This window comes from Rhea pennata, chromosome 2 (assembly GCF_028389875.1).
Source record: "Rhea pennata isolate bPtePen1 chromosome 2, bPtePen1.pri, whole genome shotgun sequence".
NCBI lineage: Eukaryota > Metazoa > Chordata > Aves > Rheiformes > Rheidae > Rhea > Rhea pennata.
Genome location: NC_084664.1, coordinates 52,166,056 through 52,187,320, shown reverse-complemented (window position 1 = coordinate 52,187,320; position 21,265 = coordinate 52,166,056). Strand labels below are relative to the sequence as shown.

The following is a 21,265-nucleotide window of genomic DNA, read 5'->3' as shown; positions in this document are numbered from 1 at the left end:
GCGCTCCGCAGGCTCGCGCCAAACGGCCGCTCCCCCGCCTCCCCGCCCCGCCCACCCCGAGCGGGCCGCTCTCCCATTGGCCCACGCGGATGCCCATCACCCGGCGGCCTTCCTCCGCGCGGCAAAAGTAAAGGCGGGGCGGGGCTAGAAGGGGGCGGGAGCCGCAGGCCGCGCAGGCCGCCTGCACGCGGGGGGGGGTCGTGGCCGGAGTTGCCCGCTATGATTGGCGGCGCGGCGGGGGGCGGGGCTTGGGGGTGGGGCTTGGCTTGGCGGCAGCGCATGTTAGCGCGCGCGCGCGCGCCGCTGAGCTGCTGGGGTGCGGGAAGGTCGTTGTGTGGCACCTGGAGCGTGCTGTGGCGTGTAGGAGTTGGTCGTAGCTGCAATGCCAAGAAATGGGAATTATTCCAGTTCAGAGTGCTCTGTTACTAGTACCTCTTCGTCTAATTTAATCAAGCATCAAGGATTTGTCCCGTTTGTAAAGGGCTGCCTTCGTGTTTGGGGTCACACATTAATTAAAAATAACATGTTGTAAGCAGTTTTCACTTTCTAGAAAACTAAAAAAAAAAAAACCCAAAACTAAAAAACTGAGAAGTGTACCTTCGCAGGTGTGTTTTGAAACAGGAGGGTCATGAGGTAGCTCAAGCTCTGGCAGTGTTGCAAGGAAGAAGATAACAAGCCCTGCAAGGAATGTGTGAAGCGTGAGGCAAATCAGGTGAGTCTTAAGTGTGTGAGACATGGGTTGGTGATATCTCAGCATTAGGTACATTGTATTGCAAGGAGATGTTGCTCCTTCACGCTGTCCGGGCTTTTGCTGTATAAAGTATCATTCTGCCTCATTCCTGCCCATAAGGAGAGGAGCCTGCAGTGGCAGCAGACAGGAGGGATCTTAACTTAAGCTACTTTAAGGCTGACTTCAGGTTGCCTGCTCGTTGTTCTTGGCAAAACTACACAGGATGAGGGCAGCAGTCCTGCCTGCCATCTCTCTGGCAGTGTCTTCCTAAGCCCTGGACCATTGTGCCCTTTTGCTTGGCTGTGCAGGGAGCAGTCCAAAATCTTGGTACAAGCTCCCCTGTTAGCACGACCGGGGCAGGTGGCAATGGTACAAAGAGGTGAGTGACTGTGCACTGACCTCGGGAGCATCAGGCTGCAGGTGGGTGAATGTGGCTCTGCTCCAGGATTTGCACCTCGGGGAGGAATCTATCTAGTTTTGGTGACCTCAGGCAGCTGGTGAGAAGACTGAAAGCAGAAGGCATCAGGTAGGTCCAAAACAAAATCTGGAAGAGAACACATCAATTCAAGCTCTTCACTGACAGTATTTTTTCTGACTGTATTTATGCGGTCAGTATCTGCCCTACATCAAACAGGAAGGAGATTTCCACAGATACTGCTTGCTTACACCTGTGCTATGGTTGCAGTTCATTCTGATGTATGCTGCTTGCATGCACCGCTCATGCTAAACTGTCAATTTACACATTCAAACATGCAGACAAGCCTATTTCTCTGTTTGGCAGCATAAAACCATCAGAGGACTTTTCCATATTTGCAACACAACAGCACCAACTGGAGGTCAGCTCTGCATGTTCACACCATACAAGCTTTGATCTGACATGTTCATTAAAAACTATTGTTTTGCATTGCAACCTGTTAAAAAAGAGAAACAGCAGTCACAAATTAGTCACTAAAAATAATTTACCAGAAAAGCCTGATAAAGACATACATGAAATATTGTCACGATAATACACACCTTTGATTTTTTGCTTTTCTTTTTCCCCTAAGAGAATACTGAGAAAGAATAATACATGAATTTGATTTTGCTAAAGCAATTTAAGAACAAATGATCTACATTTCATTTTGAATAATTTAGGAAGACAATGTATTTTGACATCACGGCTCAGTTTTCTAAAGAACTGATATAGAAGTGGCAAAGTATTAATGAAAAATACTTGTTGGAATCTTCATGTTTTTTAAGATCCCAAAGAAAATCTAATGAATACTAGAGAAATGAATGCTAACAAATTTCAGAGAGCAAACATTATTTTCTTAGGTGCACAAGAAACTTTAACAGCCCTTTAGTCACTTGAGGAATGTAGTAGGTTTTCCCTTGGAGACAGAGAAGATTATTTAATAAAAAGATGATGATAATGTAGTGGAAGAACTACAATCTCATCAAAATCATTCTTAGTACTGAGACCAGGTGGCCCAAGTGCCAGAAATAAAATAGATTTTGAATTCCTTTTTATTATAAAATGTATTTTGTTCCTAAAAACGCAAATGCATCTCTAATGGCTTAGTTTGATAAACTTAATATACTATATTGTGTACCATTTTCAACTCTTACTCACTTTTGATCTGCAGCATGTATTCACTATTCTGACTCAAATGTATTAAAGAGCCCAGAAAACAGTTTTTACAGTACAGTCTGAGCCCATGTCTCCTCAAATGTTTTAGTTTCAGCTAAGTTGAAGCCTAGGATATAGTTTAAATGGCAAGATACCATGAGTGGGAAGAGGTGTTTAAGTACCTTATGAACCTTATAAAAACAATTAAATTAAAAAAACATCTCTTGGAAATGTGATTTTGATGGCATAACCATTTGAAATGACTGATTCTTTAATGTAAATGGATGCTGTAGTTATTAATGCCTGAAAGTTGCTTTGAAATCCCTGTACTTACCCTCTGTATTTACAGTAGCCTTTCTTCACTTGATCCTCAGCTCCAGTGAAAAGCTGCAGAGGATCTCTTCCAAAAGATATTTAGGGTCTCTGAATTCTTCAAGACAATAATAACATCTTCCATTTACACACTAGTCACTCTATGGAAACTGTTGCTTAACAAGAGCCTTGGTTGGGAAAAATATCACTCTTCAAGAAAACACTTGAATGTATGTAAGACCTTTCCTAAATAAGGGCCAAAAAAATTTCATGCTCCACTGGAATCGGTATTTCACTGGAAGTAAGCCTAATTTCGATTTGGAATACTTCATTTCTCTATTTGTAACAAGTATGTGCTGAAAGATAGTGTTGAGCTGGAAATAATAGGTTTTATTTTCATAAATGATGGCTTGCACCTGATGCTAACATCTTCCATTCTGAAGATCTGAGCTCTGAAAATGCTTGTTTGCAGCCTGTACTGCAAACATGACTGTAGTTTCTATAAACTGTTTTTTTTTTCCTAGTTTAAATTCTTTTAGTCATTTTAAAATTATATGTAATTTGTTAGTGGCCCCCTTCAAAGTGAACATTGCTTTATTTGGATAAGCAATTAAAATAGAGTATAAGAAACAGTAAATAAGTTTTAAGAAAGAATTATATGCCTAAGTAATCTCTGGCTGGCATAAAACTATCGTTTTGCTTCATGAAACAAGACTGTGAAACTGTACTCACTGTAATATGATGAGTCAAAGTTGCAAAAAGGCAGAGACCTGCTACATTGAAAAAATGACTGAGGAATGCAGTATTATAGCAAAAGTATTCAAAGCTAATTAATGCTTTCCTGGGATCACAAGAAGCTAGGTACCCTAGTGCTTTGGAAGCAGCTGATTTTTCTCTGCCAGAAAAAGTGATGTTGTTAATACTGTTTAAAATCTAATGAAAGATTCTTGTGTGTCTTGGGAGCTTTAGCTTGATGAGATAAAGTTAGAAGTCTAAAATTATTAGCATTTCAGAATATAGCTCAAGCAGGATAGGAAATCACAACATGAAGATTATTTGACAAAAAAACGATATTTTTCTTTTAAGAGAGAGGCAAGCTGAGCATCATTCCGGGAAGTAAGAGACTTTTTCTTTGCTAGTATTTTATAAAACTCTTTGTGAGAATAAGCTCTTTTCATAGCTGATACTGCAGCCTCTGGAAATGTCTTCTCATTTGGCCTGAAATAATTTTTGTGATTGTGAACGTTACGAGGAAACATTGCTCTTTTTTTTCTACTTCTTTCTTACACTTTCTTATAGCCAAACAGAAAGGAAGCAGAAAAAAAAATCAGACTCATGTTCCAGCTAAGTCAAATTATCTTATGTTCAAGTCTCAAGTTACTATTCCTCACCTGACACAGGATAACTTGTTAAGCTGCAATAGTTGTACTCTGAGCTGATACCTCACTGCTCAGTGCCAGGTAAAAACATGTTCTACAGGTAGAAAGGTTGTTCAAGATTGTGTGTGTGACATGGCTTTATATATAGCCTTTGGCATTTACATATTGAAAGAGCAGGTTTTGCTAGAAAACAATGCTCTGATTTTTTTCCCCCTTAGATTGTAGTGAATATTTCAGAGCTCCGATGGTAAGCAGGTTCTCTAGAAGCTCATGATGAGAAAATACTTTTGAAGTTGATATGCTGTGCCTATATCTCTCCTCATCATACTCTGTGAGCACAGTCCTGTCAGATAAAGAATCACTTGATAGGTAGGACCCTGAAGCACAGAGAAGAACAGAGTAAGATCATATGGGACACATCTCATGGAAAATCAAAGCTAATTCTTTTGGTTAGTATATTAACTATAATATGGTTTATCTACCTAAAATATGGTCATGTGGACCTTAAAACATCCAGAGATGCATTTCCAATTTTACTCTGATATGTAAGCTGAAGACTTGTTACACTCAAAATCTTGTGGGTAAAAGGGAACAAACCACATATGTGGAATCAAGAATTTATCGTTAGTACAATTTTACAGTCTAATCACCATACAACAAAGCATTAATGTTAGCCCAATTACAATACATACAATAATAATACAAACTAATTCTGGAAAGTCACAACATTACAGTTAAAATAGTTATACAGAAAAGCCTTCCTAGTACATAACTTCTTTCTCTGGTGTCATGCTCCCTGTTCCAGTGTCCCTCCAGGTCCTGAGGTTGGCAGCAGCAGGTTTCCTCAAGCAGAGAGGTTGCAGAGAGTGTCACTGACACAGCGGCATCCCAAGTCATTCCCTGGGAGGAGTCTGATGCTACTGAAGGTCCTTTGCTCCTTGGTTGTGGGGACCACTAGGTTTTATTTTTATATGTTTTCTCAAGACAGGTTGCATATCTGAGCTTTCTCTTCATTGGTTCTCAATTATTCCATTTTCTGTTCTGTTCTATCTAAACTGGTTTTAAAAAGATATGTTCCTGTAATGACCATTATGATTTGTGTTTATAGCCTGGCACCTCTGCTGGTAACATCCCATGGTCCTTGCAAATCACATTTTATTCTAGGATAACAGATAATTCAGTCTACACAAAATAACTACGTTTTCTCCAGAAACTAAAGCTAACTTAAACCAAACCTGACCACTGAACAATTGCTCTCACTGCTGAGATAAGGCAAAATCAGCTTTGGCCAAGATAAGCCCAGACCAGTTGTGAGACCCTGTACTGTCAGGCCAGTGAAAAGCCTGCAGCCTGTTACTAGTAATGGCAAAAATCATATTTATTTAGCTGCAGACTAAGTGCTAACTCTCAGGGAGTACACTGCCATAGGCAGGCCATTCTGCAATTGTCTGCTACAGATACATCAGAGCACTATTTGTTATCTTTTTCTTTTCACTTGATATTGAAAATTGTCACAAGCAGAATGCCAATGTAAATCAGTCACACACTGATACAGAGGCAGCATTTTCCATGTTGCTGAAACAATGTAAAAATTGAATTTAGAGATTAACTCTATGCCAACTTTTTTTTCCAATACAGTAATTAGATCATTCCATAGTGTTTAGATTTTTCTGAGCCAGTATGCATAATGATGCTATTTTTCCTATCCTGTGTTTTACTTGTCTCTGAAACAAATCGTCTACTGAACTAGTCGGGAAGTATGAAGCAAAATCCTAATTTTTTGTTTAATCTTTTTAGTTTATTTACTATATGACATATCAACTGTATTCATCAGAATATAGAGCTTATCCCATCTTTTTAAAGCATTTATACATATTGTAAAATACTACTGCTGCATATATTCTGCATTGTTTTTTTTCCCCTTGGGATTTAATATATTCTGAAAGATCAGTTCTTTTGGCATAATCTGAGTGATGGCAAGTTTAAGACAAACTTAAAGCACACATTAATTATAGATAAGCTATTATAAATTAATGGTTATAAACTGAAGAATAAACATCCAATTATATATAGTTCTCATTGCATGTCTGGACTAGAGGAAAAAGTAACTGTTTTGTAATATTTGCTTTTGCAGCAAATATTGGGGGTGTTTTAACCTACTTTTGTTTGTGATTATTAGAGTATGAAAAAATCCCATTTTGATTCTGCTCTTTAACTTGAGCAAAACTCTTTTAACTTATATACTTGTAAAGTATTTACTTTACAAGAATGGACAAGAAACATACGAACTTTCAATACCTTAGTCTTTACTTTAGTAGAGAAACTAGCTCTTAAGGGACATCTAAGTCTTCCAAGAATTCTCTAACCAGCTACAGAAGGCAACACTACATTCCTGAATTTTTTAAGGTAAAATAAATGAAAAGGTTGAAACGCTTAATTTTAAGGAAGAAGTAAAACAGGAGACAACCTCATACTCTCTCACCTTTGGTCAATGATCTGCATGTTATAAAATTTAGAACTCATATTTTAGTATGTGTGTTTAGTTACTGGCAACGGCCCACGCCTATTTTCAGAGTATTTAATTTTTCTGAAATGGATTTCAAGATTGCATGGATTGCAAAAGCACCGTGGACTTCATTCAACCGAAAATACATGCAGGGTTTTGAATAGGTGGAGGTTTGCACAGTGATGACTACACTGTGATCAGTATTTAATGAACATGACCTGTAGTTTGTATTATGGTTTACCCTTTTGCTGTGCTGTACTTTGCTTTAACATGCTGAATTTGCATGAGGCAGTATTGGAGGGGTGATAGTGGTGAAAATATAAAGAAAAAAAAGAAGCTTTTATGTCAGTGAAGAGCAAGTGGGTGGCTGAAGCCCTGCTGAGTTTTCACTTTTTCCCTGACACAGAGAGACCTTGCTCCAAATGACAGAAAAGTCCAAAGTAAATAGCTACTGGCACTATCAGTGCGAGATCGTGCTGCACATGTGACTGGTGTTCAGAGGATCCATACTATCAGAAGGGCACAGTGACCAGGGCTTTTGCAGAACTGTAGAAAATTTGCATCACATTCTGCAGAGACCTATGGGCCTTTTAGGTAATAATAGCTGCAGCTTGTAATTCAGAACTAGTTGCCTGCCTGAGTGACGGTTAAATAGGTATATAAGCCTGTGAGAGTTGAAGTACCATGGAAGACTTTGTGACACATTTGAATAAGTTGGATTCAAACATTATATTTCAGAGAGACCCCTCACTTTTAATCAAAGTATATCATACATAATATAACAGATTTGACTGAGTTGTCTGATTTAGTCTGTGCAGATTCCCGACTGGTCTCCTGATGCACAGATATCTCTTGGCCTTTGGGCAGCACTTCCTGGGACCATTCCTCTTCCTCTCTGTCACTTAGACTGTCACTTCTGTTTCTCAATGCTGCTCTCCCTTGCAAAAGTCCTATTCAGTCCTTGCTGTCATAGATTGACATATTCTTTGCTGATTTGTAGAGAAACTTCAAGCCGTTCACCTTCATGTTCCAAAGCAGCTGGTAGCCCTTTGCTACTGCTTCCTTCATGATTGGGTTCACACTGTCTAAGTCATTGTTGACTGCAAACACAGAATTTCTGCCTTCCCATAACACCGCAATGACCACTGTCCTTAGGTGGTTGCACCCTTTAAAACATGATATGGAAGCATGATACATGACTCAAAGTTGTTTGCTCAAAATTACCTGAGAATAGAACTGGAACAAATTTATGGATTTACTTCAAAACAGTACCGATGCATGTACCTTTGTTTTATTATTATTATTATTATGGGTTTCTCCAGGATGATTTATTTCTGATGACAAGGGCTGTGTTTTTGTTTGTTCTGTTGCCACTGGGTGGTGGTTGCTCGCTCTTCAGATTTTCTTTGCCACTGCTGCCCAGTCTCACTGAGACTCACTGGTTCCACCCCATAGCAGTTGTCCCACCCTGTACCAGTGAGCCTCAGCCTTTTGCCCAGCCACCTTCTTCTCACCTCTTCTCAGTTTTCCACTTTTCTCTCTTCCTTTGCCCCCACTACCTCTTACTCAGCTATCTTGTCTGTGTAAATAGACTGAGTTGACAGGTACAGTGTAACACGTTTCTTTACCCTTGTCACACCTCCTATTGCTCTTCCTGCCCACTCTGTCACTTGCTTGGGTAAGTTTCTGCCTCTGGCGAGGCTATTTGAACTGCTCTCACAGGAAAGACTGCACCTCATGTAAACACTCTTGAACTTGCTGGGGTAGAGCAGATTGTTTAGCAGCCATAAAAGGATGCCAGAGAAATGACAGAAAAAGAAAATAACTATTTGTGTGAAACTAAAGAAGTTAATGCTGCTGTAGTTATGCTGCTATCTTTAGCCAGGTTAAAGTCTAGCTAAGATATATCTCTAGGGCAGTCTTCTCATGCTGGTGTTAAAGATTATGTTGCTTTCCTAACAATGCATACAGTGCTTGCTGTCACAGAACCCCATTCTCAACTCAGGACATACTGAGTTAAGTTGCTTAACACTGGAAAATGGCTGTGTACTGGGGTGTCGGCAAACACGAGAGGAATAAAACACCTTGTCTTGGGAAGAGCAGCAATGATTGTGGGTAGATCACAGACAATGGTTCATACAGTCATGCAGACCACTTCTTGGAGGGCTATAAAATGCCTTAACAGGCTTTCAAATGATTTACAGGAAGTATGTTAGCTTAAGCTACATGATGCTGAGAAGGTAAAGTTAAGCAGTCAGGGTTCTAGGAAATGGAAAAGCAGGAAAGGATAATAGGGAAGAAACACTGGACAGGAGAGATGTGACGGGATTTTCAGCATTAGGCCAACTAGAAGCAAAACAATAAAATAGATATGCATTTGCCATCAGTTGTGTTGCATTATTCTTTTCTTTGTCTTTTTTTTTTTTTTTTTTTTTAATCTGGTTAAGATTCCATTAAAAGTTCTTTTAAAGCTATTATTTTGAAACATCTGATTTCCTTCAGACTAGTTTCTTGACCCGAGACATAAACAAGTTCATCACCAGTATTATTACATCAGTTTGGAGATATGCCTTTAAAATCAAACATCTTGAAACAGTCACACTGAGAGAAACTTTAGCGTGGATGCCTTCGTGAAACCACACCCATGCTACACACTTTTGCCCTCATAGCAGTAATAGTTGGAGATATTGTTTGCAGCCAATGTCCTTTTGTTGACAGAAGATTCTAGTATAGGACAGTTATATCAAGAAAACAGTGCTTTTCCATGTATGGTGTCAGGATGCCATGGGTACCCTCATACTCACCATCCTAGCTGCCTGAGTGCTTTTGCACTTAGATACACAGGACTGGCCACCCTGAGGATCCACCATTTCCACTCCTGTTCTTTCCAGACCCTTTCAAAACAAGGAAATGCAAAAGTTTGCAGACTTCCTAATTCATTGTCAATGTGTGTACGTCACAGGGCTGCAGCTTTAGGACGTGTTTCACTTTCCACAAGAGGGAAACATGCTACAGTGCACAGACGCAAAGAGTTTACATGCTGCAAAGTTTCATTTTTAACACAGTTATGAAAAAGTTTCGGTTTCTGCTTTGTGACTCATTTGACAAAATACATCCTGCCAACATATGTAGCAAAGACTGTTTATTGTAAAGGTGATAAGGTCAGAGTCCCTTTTAAGTCAAAAAGCACTTTTCCACTTACTGCATCAGAATTTATATGGGTTTTCTGCACTGAAGAGAGACACTTAAGCAATGACGATACACAGTTGCAAAACTACATTGAAGGCTGGATAAGTTAGTCCTGATGAGCTTCTCACTATTCATATTTTCTTTTTAATCATGTGAGCACTTTAGCTTGAATAAGAACTGCAAAATCCCATGTATGGATTTTCATTTCCTTATGTCATTTAGCATTTACTAAATAAGATTACACCGAGGAGCGTGCTAATTTTTCCAACCTGATATCACTGTAGTTCCCGAACAAAAATTGTGGCAGTTCTATTGAGCCCTTTTCTTTTGCCCCATTATTTTGATGTATTTGATGTGGGGTGATGTGATGTGACAAAAATACACACATTAAGGTTAGCACTACTTTTTTTCCTCCAGTCAGTAAATCTGTATCAGGATAATTTATGTGAAAGCTCAATATGGAAGACAGAAACCCGTGAGAAATGTGTTTTTATATGAGAAAGATGTGCAATTTTAATACTTGATGACATAGAAAGACCCCTTTAAAAATGTAGTTTATGAAAAAGTGAGTTATTGAAGGATCTCCTGCAAATTATCAGTCTGTGTGGGTTGCTAATTTACTCTTCCTATATATTAAAAGATAGTGAGAAGTGATGCATTAGGAAGCAGTTCTGAATTACCTAAAAATGGGAGAAGCCTATGTTCTCTAAGTTTTCTCTAAGCGATAGAAGAGTGAAAAAAACCCCAACTACTTCTTTGGGCAAGGGTTTTCCTGAGAAATCAGTAATAATAGTAAAATGCCTCAAGATGAAGAGACACAGCAGAAGTGACAGCTGCCATTTCCACATATGCTGGTCACTGCTAAGCAACTGAAAAAAGATTACCTTTACACACCTCATATGATGTTAAGCATAAAATTATTCTACAGATTTCTGAAGCTGTTACAAGCTGGTTGTGTGTCATCATCTCTATTTTATACATACAGCAACCAAACAGCCCAAAAATCCCATGACTTCATCTTCAGGGGTGCTCATTACTCGTACTTAGCACAGAAAATCAAATGCTAGCGGCGGAGGGCAACACCACAACCAAATCGCACTGTGGAGAGGGACCTCCGCAGGCTCCCCAGCTCTTACTCTACCAGTCTATGCCACCGTGATCTGTGACTTTTTGCGAGTTACTAGATTTCAGAGTCATCCATAGCGCACCACATTTAAACACCTTAAGGGAAAGCACGCAGCAATGGGGCGTTAAAGAGAAGTCCCAGAGAGTAGCAGCCAACAGTTGTCTGCACGGTCCCAAGGCGTGAGAAAAACTCTCGAGAAAACAAAGAAAGAAAGAAAGAAAGAAAAAGAAAGAAAGAAAGAAAGAAAGAAAGAAAGAAAGAAAGAAAGAAAGAAAGAAAGAAAGAAAGGCAAGCGAGCAAGCGCGGGAGAGGGCCGGGTGCCGGGCTGCGCCGCTGCCGCCCCTTCCCCTCACGGCGCCCCCGGGGCGCGCGCGCGCAGCGCTCAGTTTCGATTCCCAACGGCCGCGCCCGGTGACGCGCGAGGCGGCGGCGGCGGCGGCGGCGGCGGCGGCGGGGGGGGAGGGGGGGGGCAGGGGGCGGAGCGCGGGCGGGGGGGGGCAGGGGGCGGGGCGCGGGCGGCGGTGGCGCCGCGGGTAAAGGGGCAGCGGGCGGCGCGCGCGGCCTGTGGGTCTCGGCGCGCGGCAGCGGCAGCGGCAGGTAGGTAGGTAGGTAGGTGCGTGCCGGCCGGGCCGGGCCGGGCCGGGCCTCACGGGGCATTGCAGCGAGCTGCCCCTCCGGGGGGAGGGAGGGTCTCCGGGGATGTCACCGGCCCCGCTCCCGCAGGCGGGTGGCGGGGGCGCCGCTGCGTGCAAGGTTTGCGGCTGCGCTTCCCCACGCGTGGGTCGGGGCGCATACCCGCCGCGGGAGGGCTGCTCGCGGCGCGATGCGGGGTGGTGGTGGTGGGGGATGCGCTGGGCTTGCGCTGCGCTGCATTGCGCGGAGCTCTGCGCGAGTGCGCTGCCTCGCAGCGGGGGAGGCGCCGCTGGAGCGTGGCTTCCCACCTGGGGCGGTGAGCTCGCCCGAGCTTATCTTCTCGTTAACGTAAGCGGGGGGAGGGTCCTGCCGTTTGGGGGTGCCTCGCGCCCCCCGCGACGAGGGGCCGCTGCGGGGTGCGGGGGGTGGATGGCGGGGCTCCCCGGGAAGCTCTCCGGGGGGGGGGGGGGGGGAGTGCATTCCTGCTTCTGGGAGTGCGTGTTCGCTCCGTGCACGGTTTGCATGGAAAAGCAGCGAGAGATGTTGCCATGTGCGTGTGCATAAAGAGGAAAAAAAGGGAAGAGGACTCCTTTGGCATAGCCCTGAGCGAGTTACTGTCTTCAGCGGTTTTGGATCCTTTCCCTGGAAAGCAAAACTGTTGCACAAAGTCGTGGAGTGGTCCCTTAACAATCACGCGTTTTATTTGAGAAGTAATTTGACCACAGCATGCTCTTTGGAAAAAAAGGAAAAAAAAAAAAAAAAAAAAACAGATCTTTCGTCAGTATTTGTATTGGTTGCTCAATTTACAGAAAACAAACTTCAGGGTGATGGAGTCAGTGTATTGCAAATGGGAAGAGGTTTTACACTCCCACAAAAACATGCAAAAGGGAGAGTTTCATACCTGTTTTTTGGCTTGCAGAAGACAGCTAGACTTGTCAGAGTTGACTGTGAGCTATGCACAAGCTTAAAAACTTCCCTGTTAGGAGATTCCTGGTATTTGTTTTGTTTTGTTTTTCCATTCCAGATGTCACATCATCTTGAGCTAATCTATACAAAGGAAATATTGAGACTGCTTGTTACCCTTGCTTTCTTGTCTGATCGGCTCTGTTTGATGGCAGGAACGTTGTTAACCTGAAAAAACAAGGGCAGTGGTGTAAATGCCTCTTCTGGGCTGCATCAGGGCTTGTGTGGCTGAGCTGGGTGAGGGATTTCGAGATAGTTTCAGACACAGGAAGCCAGGTTAGCTGTTCTGCTGTTTGGTGGGATCTTTTGCTTATTGTTTTTCCTTTTTAGTAACACAGTAACAACACTATGTAGGCAGAATATGGAACATGTTTTTTTATTACTTTTTTCTGCATAAAAATGGTAGATGTGACTCCTTTCTTAGCTTATTTAAATAAGCTGTGCTTCTGGAGACCATAAGTAGGCATACATACACCCAGTTTCTCATGAAAATGAAACTCCATGCCTGTCTTAATCTTTTTTTTCCTCATAGGTATAGCTTGTTATTGGCAGTTTATGAGGGCGAGAGGATCATTTGAATCCAAAAGCAAAAATCCAGTTTTGTTTTGCTTAGCAAAACAGGATACGCTGGGGAGCAGTGCCAAACTTGCTGCTGGCCCATCTGTGAAGCTGCCTTCAAAGAAAGCTGATGTTTGCGGACACCTGGAGGAGGTCCAGCCTCTGCGGTGGGAGGCGTGGCCGGAGATGACACCTGAAGTCCAGGATGGTGGTATTGCTGCCAGGGAGCCACGGTGCTGGGCAGGGCCAGCTCTGGGGCTTGCCCCGTGGCAGATGGAGGTGTTGGGCAGCTGGGCTCAGCTATCAGCAAGGGCCTTGTGTTAAGGGCTTGCCTAAAGTGAAGCCAATGTGCACAGGTAACGTGGAGGCTCGAGTCTTCGTGCATTTGTGTTGCTGTGTTGTTACGCCCCAGATGTTAGGCTCTTTTCTCCTTATCCGCTTCGTACGTGACTTTCCAGGTATTAGCAGACCACTGAGGCATCGGTGCTAGTTATATCCTGGTACGTGCAGGGTGGTGTGTTTGCTGAGCATCGATAAGGAAGTATGTCCTCTTTCTGAGGACTTCTGTACCCTGCAAGCAGCAGTACGAAGGAAAGGGTGCTCAGGGATGTTTGATTAAGCTCAGTGCAGCAGCCAGTGAGCACCTCCTGTAACCACAGCCACCGCATGGAGGAGACTTGCAGCTGACTCTCAAAATAGAGACTTGGCATATGCGTCCTAGACCAGGCGTGGGTCCCAGATATCTGGCCCTGGGGCAAGGTACAGTTGGTGTCTGCATGTGCAGCGGCTGGTGGGCTGGCTGCAGTGTGGTGGTGTACCACTGAAGCATGGAAAGGTAGGTTAGAGAGGGACCAGCTTCTAGCGGCGGCAAAGAGACTTCTGCGCAGCCGGGTTCCTTTGTGGGTCTGGTGAGAGGACTGGCCCCAAGAGTGGTTTTTTTGGTTTGCACATCAGAGCGGAGGAGCAGTGTTTTGTTTTCTAGATGACGTGCTTTTGGTTTGAGGTGACAGGCTTCTCCAAAGCGAGCCCATGTTTTTTGCAAAGGCTGAACGCAGTCTTCGTGAGGTAGTGACAGAGTGTTTGATCACAAATGCCATTAGCAGCTTTTCCAGACTAAACAGATCCTTGAGAATGGCCATGTCTAAGGCTGAACTTGTTTCCTCTCCTGTGTGAAGCTTTCTGTGGAGTCTAGCTATGGCCTGGCCATGCTGATTGTAGGATTTGTCTTTTTGTCCCTGCTGTTTTTCCAAGACCTCCTTGGAAAACAGCAGTTTTCAAGGGTTTTTTTTTTTTTGTTTTTGTTTTGACATTTTGGCAATTGGTGGAAAAGCGCAGCACCCTTAAGAAGGACCTTTTCTTGGCTTTTCACACTCACGTCTCTTAAGTGCTGGAGGTGTCTTTCAGAAGACCTGTATGGAGTGTCCCCTTTCCAGGTGATCATGGGACTTCTTGGACAGACAGACAGATGGATGGACAGACAGATGGTGGCAGGCAGCTGGAGCCATCCTTCTGGTGTGGTGGGTCTGGGTGACGTAGCTGTGTGTCCTCTTCTGTGGCGCTAGGCTCTTGCAGCCAGTGTGCTTTCACAGGGCACGAGCTATGGGAGGCTGAGAGACTTCCTGCTGAGGAAGCATAGATTGTGAGTGCTGATGAAGGTATTTCATTTTTTTTATTCAGCCACATCTGGGTGGTGGTGTTTTTTGTGTGTGTGCTGGATTTCTAGTTCCCTACCTGTTGCTCGTTGGTGATGTCTGCCTTTTAGGATAAGGTACAAAGAGGAAGGATTATAAATCCTATATCCCATTATAGTGGGAGTGGGGAAGTCAGATTTTGTGGAAGTGGGAGGATGCTCATTTTCCACCACTATTTAAATTCAGATACAGAGCTCCCCACATTAGTGTACTTGACTTGCTGCTTGCATTATGGAAAGCTGCTATGCATAAAACCATAATTCTGCCACAGAGTTTTGCCATAGGGATGAGCCCTCAAACTTAACTTTTAGCAGCAACAGTAATTAAAAGCTTTGCTTTGCAGAACTTCCAGATCTAGTTTCTTCTCTGTGAATAATTGGTACAATGCATAGTTTCTCTCTTAAAGTATGCAAACCAAATGCATACAAGCTGCTCAGGGTCGCTCTCAGGTTTACTGATAATAAAGTTTTGATACTGCTGCCTCAGATGTTCAGAAATCACAAGCTCGCCTCTTAGAATGGTACTGGGCATAAGGAGCACAATGTTTTTCAAAATCAATGAGCACACTCTAGTCATGTTTTCCGACTTACCTGCTTGAGTTGGAGGTGTCTTATCTGTGTGTGTGTTTTGTCTCTACATTGTACTGACAGCAGTGGGAAAAGGGTCTCCCAAACCTTGATATGTTTCCATAAATTTGTGTGCTTAATTGGCTCTGTATCTTAGGAAAAAATCCTCACTTTGGGAAGGGACTGTGTCTTACTAAGAAAAAAAAAAATCAGTAAGTTACCTTCAAATGCAGTTGCAGTCCTGGCTTTTTGCCTTCTACAGAGGCCAACTGAAGCCACAGGAATAAATGATGTTTTTGTTCAGTGCTTGCCATGCTCAATAGACTTTATATAATAGATCTTCATTCAGTTAATCCACTGGTTTTGAGTTAAAATTGTTTATGCTTCAGGAAGATGTTAGGCAATAGCAAGGCATGCTGCGCTAGGCAGTGCAGCAGTTCTTTTGGGTAGCTAAATGGATGCCAGATTTTCAAGCCTGGCTATCTCTTGGGCTTGCAGACTTGGGTGTAGTTGCTGAAGCCCTCAGCAGACATCCCAGTTACATAAATGATGTGCAGTTTGGAGCTTTGGCTGGGAAATGCCGGTGCTGGCAATGGAGCGGTGTGTGTGCTCTGCTGGAAGCAGCCCAGCTGCCACCAGAGACCAAATGGGATCCTCTGGTCCTGCAGTGTCTTGGCACGCAACGCACTTGAAAGTCCACTGGAAGTGCAGGTTGCAGCGGAAGGTCTTTTTCTGTATTGCAGGGAAAAAAATAGTGCTTTAGACTTCTTTTAAATACTTATTTTTAAATTTTACTTCAAATAGACACCCTTTTCTCCTCCCTCCTCCCCGCATGAAAAATAAGATAAACTAATATAATTCCAGGTGAAAATTTCAGCTGATATAGAAGTACAGAGTTAACACACACACACACACACACACACACACACACGAGAGGAAAAAAAAAGAGTTTGAAATTCAGCTGAAATTGCAAACTCTTGTATTCCCGTTTCAAGAAACTCCTGTGTTGATGAACTAGTTTAGGATTCTTCTTGGTGAAAGTCATTTATTTAATGTTTTTGTGATGCTAAAAAATTAAAAGCTGGAAGAATTACAAAAATACAAGGTAGAACCATCTATTTAGGATTTACTTTTTAGCATTTACTTCTGATTCTTTGTACTGCTACTCCACTTACTTTTTTTTGTCTTTTTTCCTTCTTCCCTCTCCCCCTCAGTATTTCCCACATGTGGAATGTGGGAAATTACACTGTGAGTGCAGTAACCTTGCTGGCTAGTTTAACGTTATACTTAAAATATAAACTTCTTGCACATCTTTCAATGAAGTCATGATTTAATTTACCTAAGGTAACCGTATCGTAACTAGTCCTCCAGCAAAACCTGGTCGTCCTGTCCTCCCTCCCCTGAAATAGATGGGACCTCTTATTAGTGTATGGTCGGGAAATTTCACATGGGTTCTTCATGCCTTTTGGAATTAGCAAGGTGGTGTTTGGGTTGCAGGTCTTTTTCTGTACTGAGGGAAGACATGGTGCTTTTTAGTGCTGGTTGCAGGTGGCATCACAGGATGTTTATTTACCTAAATAAATAAAACGTATCTGATGGGTCTTGCCTGGTGCCTCGGGTGTGCTACTTAGTATAGACGTTGTCCTGTTGACCGAGTCAATTTTTGCCCTTAAATAAGGGAGACGAAGCGGGATCTGTTCGTGATGTGCTTCTTGGGTCATGAGAAGTCCTACAAAGTATGTCAATAACCTGTTTTGTGTGTGCCTTCATCTGTTTGAAAACACCTGAGCACATCATTTTCTCTGATGTGAAGCCGTTTGAGTGGTTGTTTTAGTAGTCATGGTCTTGCAGGTCGTGTCACTCTTTGTTCCAGGCCTGCTGATAACTTGGGTAATAGGAAACCCGCACATCCCCTTTTGGGGAATCGCTCTTGCTGGCTAGCACTAACATTTGTGAGATAAATGCAGCCTTCCGCGTTGTGAGGAGCAATTCTAACTGAGGCTTTAGAATTTGACTCTTCGCTGGTCTGTGACTTTGACCTGCTGTCTCTGAACATGCATGTAATATTTTTCCCCTTTCCAGCTACCTGATTATCTGATTAGCTTTGTGTGAGGAACCAGATTTTGCTGGTTTAATTGTGACTTTTAATCAGCTGCAGTTGATGCCTGTTCCAACTCTTATTTTCTCCAGGCGCTTGCCATGTTCATTTTTATACCTATTTCGGAGTCAGTTTAATCTTTTTCTGCTATATTAATATACTTTTGTTTCAGGATTTTTCTGATGGTAGTCATTTTTAATGCAGTTTTGTATACATTGGGTTGTTAAACGTATAACCCAAAAGACTAGAGAAAAAGAAAAGCCATAAAGATTAAAAAAAAAAGTGAATAAACGTTGTGTTTAACTAATTGTATATATTCATGTATTAAGTATATGGACTTTTATCTCAGCTATTTCCTCCTGGATTTAGTATGTATGGACGTATTTAAATAATCTACAGTCTTAATTTTAAACATGTCATTTAAGACCCGAGAAAAAAAAATTGAAAAAATACATTCAAGTGGTAGATCAGCTTGGCTAAGGTTGATTAAAAAATAGAAGGAAAGCTGAGATATCAACAGCAAAGATGAGATTAGCATCTGAGCTCTATTTGACTATTTCAGATGCAGCAAACAAAACCTTTTTTTTTTCCCTCCTTTTCAAATGTGCAAAACCTGTGATGAAATTTTCAGTGGATTCGGGGGAAAGAAGAACTTTATAACATAGTACTTTGCTTTTGCTTTCATTTAGCATGGATGCCATGGAGCATGCACAGTTTATGAAACAAGCTGGGAATCAGGATTTTAAAAACGGAAATTACTCTTTGGCCATCAGAAAGTACGATCAAGCTTTACATACGCTCATTTGTTTGAGGCAATGGATCCCGTAAGTATTCTCTAATTACCAGGTATAAACCATTATGCAGTCTGAAATTTGTGCAGCGCTGCAGTTAACTCAGAACTGTATTTCCTGCTTTGACACCTGACTTTCCTATATCTGTTGTCATACTCTTTAGTGTACCAGGAATAGTAATTCCTGACATGTATGTGGGAGGTTAGGTACTATAATCTGAAAGTTTTTCTATAAGCATTAATTAAAAAAGTGTAATGAAAGCTTGAGAATCTGATCCCACTGCTGATTTGTTAAATGTGTTTCTGTCCTTAGCTGACATACTGTAGATTAATATTTCTGTGTTTCTGCCAGATACTAGTCCTATCTATGGCCTGTTTTGTATTGGCCATCAGATTGTTTTTAAAATGGTTCATACAAATTGCTTTGTTATGGTTATTTGGACATTCTTATTATTCTAAGATTTGGTCAAAAGTAATTTTTCAGAGGAAGAGTTCTCTGAGTACTACTTTTTCAAGTGTTAAATGCTTTTCATCCTGAACATCGGTTGCTAATGTTATTAATTGTTAAATAATTAAGTAGTAAATATTCATTGCTACTACATATTAGCACTGTTAACCTTATTTAATACTAAACATTCATTCATTTTGACTGTTTCTCTTTAGTATTTGCCATTTAGGCAAAGAATGGTAAAATGCTGTCTGGAGAGTATTTGGGAAGTGAAAGGAGGCAAGTGCAGTGACCAGCAGTCCGTTTTGGTCGGCTCTTCCATGTCTCCATTTGCCTTCCTGTAGGCAACGGCAGGATGCACGCACATAGAAAACACTACTCTGAACGCATTTAATGCAGCTGAAACAACTTTCTTGAGGGTAGGCTAGTAGGTAGGAGTATGATGGAGGATGCAATGCCATGCCATGTATAACTTGTCTGAGTGCAGGCAAAACAGGCTTTTCTATTTCCTCAGTCCTCTGTGGACTGCAGCCCTGTAAGTTCTGTGCAGCTGTTTCCAAAAACTCTTTTGGATCCAGATGGCTCTACATTACCATATTTTGTTCTCTCAAATGCATATTTCTTCATCTTGTGTAAATGTGGATAATTGTTGGCCTCATCAGCTGGTGATATAGTAAAATGTTTTCAGATTACCAAAATATTTCCACCTAGCTGCTTTCACTCATGTATCTGTTTTTCCTTCCATCCATTGAATATTTGTTGTGTTTCTAGATGGTCTCTTAACCTCCTCTTAAATCCTTATACCATGATATTCTGGTAGGTTGACTTTAAGCTTTGGAAGTGTCCAGCAGATGTAGGGACAGGCAGGTCGTTTTGCATTTTGACTGGCATAGCAGATATTCAGTATTATCCAGAGATTAAAAAAAACCTATGAAAATAGTCCATTTCATAGTGTTAGTGTCTCAAACTTGTGTGAGAAGGGATGGGGTACAATCAGGTTTGCTTGATGAATCTTCATACTGATTTTTCATGAGTCATCTGTGTAACTTTACTATTCTTTTAGAGTAATCTTGCCTCAGTGTTTTCTGTAGCTATAACATCTCTTATTAACATACTGAGATTCCAGTTATCTTTACTTTCTGAAACTTTTTTCTTTTTTTTTTCCCCTTCTAATTTTGTTAAATAGAATGATGGTAATTTTAACTAGTTATAAAGCACAATGTGTCTTTTTTTCTTTTTTTTTTTTCCCCACTAAATGGTTCTACTGTTAACTTTCATAGGTGTTCCAGAGACATAGCTGTGTTACACTGCAACAAATCAACTGCCTTATACAGTCTTGGTAAATGGAGAGAAGCAGCTTTTTCAGCCTATGAGAGCTTACGGTGGGATCCAGAGTATGTTAAGGTATTGAAAAGTTTAAGCTGACGATTTTTGCCTACTTCAGATTTTCAAACAAATGTCAATATTTGTTTCTTGTTGCTTTTATTTTTTTTAAGATGTAATAAACAAATATAGAATAAAATGCCAGAATCTGTCTCTGAGTATGTAGGAATTACTTCTGTAATACACTAATAAAGTGGAACAGATCCCAGATACTCTAGTAGGAGGTACATGATTTTAAATCTGGTAGAGTTGCATGCAAACCTCAATTTAACTTCCGCTGAATCATGGCATGCTGATTAGGTGTTTTGAACAAATTGATTCCACTGTAGCTCTGAGACATTAGTTCGGTGGTGAATTTGAATATATTCAAGAACCATTGACTGAATAATACAAGCATTATAATAAATATTGAAAAGTGCTGCGGAACAGTGAAATAAACTTGTATTCTGGACATTGTGGTGAAGACCCTATCCTGTCCAGAGGAGTCAAAATACGGTTATTAGCATTATGCGTTTGCATTCTTTGGGTGTTTTCCAAATTTTGTATTCCAGGATTTATTGCTCTTTCACAGTATAATGACCTCAGTAACATATAATATACTAGAATATCAATTTTGGGGGATATTGATTGCATGTTTTTTTTTTTTTGAATGTGTGTGAGAAGCAATGAAAATTGCTGGTCATGTTTTAGCATAATTAGTGAATTTAGGAGAAAATGCTATTTTGCTGTGTAGTATAGATCTCTGAATGTTTTCCCAATAAAAACATTGAATGTACCAGACCAGTGATTCTTTAGGGGGATAACAAATTCTTATCTTCTCACACCATCACCTGTTTTTGCTGTTAGGTTGGTACTTAAGAATTTCTCTCAGCTATTTCAGTGCTGATAACTTCAATGCAAAATCCCTGTGCGGACATTTGCAGGGGGATTTCTCCAATGGGTCTTTTTATCTCCTAAATTGTTGGCAGCTCATGGTGGTTTTTGTTCTTTTTTTCCCAGGCTTATTATAGAGCTGGCCACTCACTGATCATGTTGTCAAACTCTTTTGAGGCAGTTTCTGCATTTTATAAGGGTTTGAGTCTTCTGAATGCTTCTGCAGATCCATCTCAAGTTGCTGATTTTGTAGCGGGAATCTTCATAAGTGTCAATGGTAAACTCAAACTTATTTTTCTAAAAGCCTTTCAGCCATAGGGACAACACATGTCCTTGGTAGGACATTACTACCACAAGTATATCTTGAATATATTTAGTGGTGCTTTTCTGCACCGTTGCATGCTTCTTTTT

General features: G+C 41.5%; 1 protein-coding gene across 1 annotated transcript in view; it reads left to right on the top strand.

The window, feature by feature from the left end:
• The first annotated feature begins 11,397 nt into the window (after positions 1-11,397).
• TRANK1 (tetratricopeptide repeat and ankyrin repeat containing 1) overlaps positions 11,398-21,265 on the top strand; it is a 43,798-nt gene continuing 33,930 nt past the window's right edge. Inside the window, exons 1-4 of the mRNA XM_062569495.1 lie at positions 11,398-11,448; positions 18,050-18,184; positions 19,879-20,002; positions 20,981-21,131. Coding sequence (XP_062425479.1) covers positions 18,051-18,184; positions 19,879-20,002; positions 20,981-21,131 — 409 coding nt within the window. The 5' untranslated portion in view covers positions 11,398-11,448; position 18,050. The remainder of the gene's footprint in view (positions 11,449-18,049; positions 18,185-19,878; positions 20,003-20,980; positions 21,132-21,265) is intronic.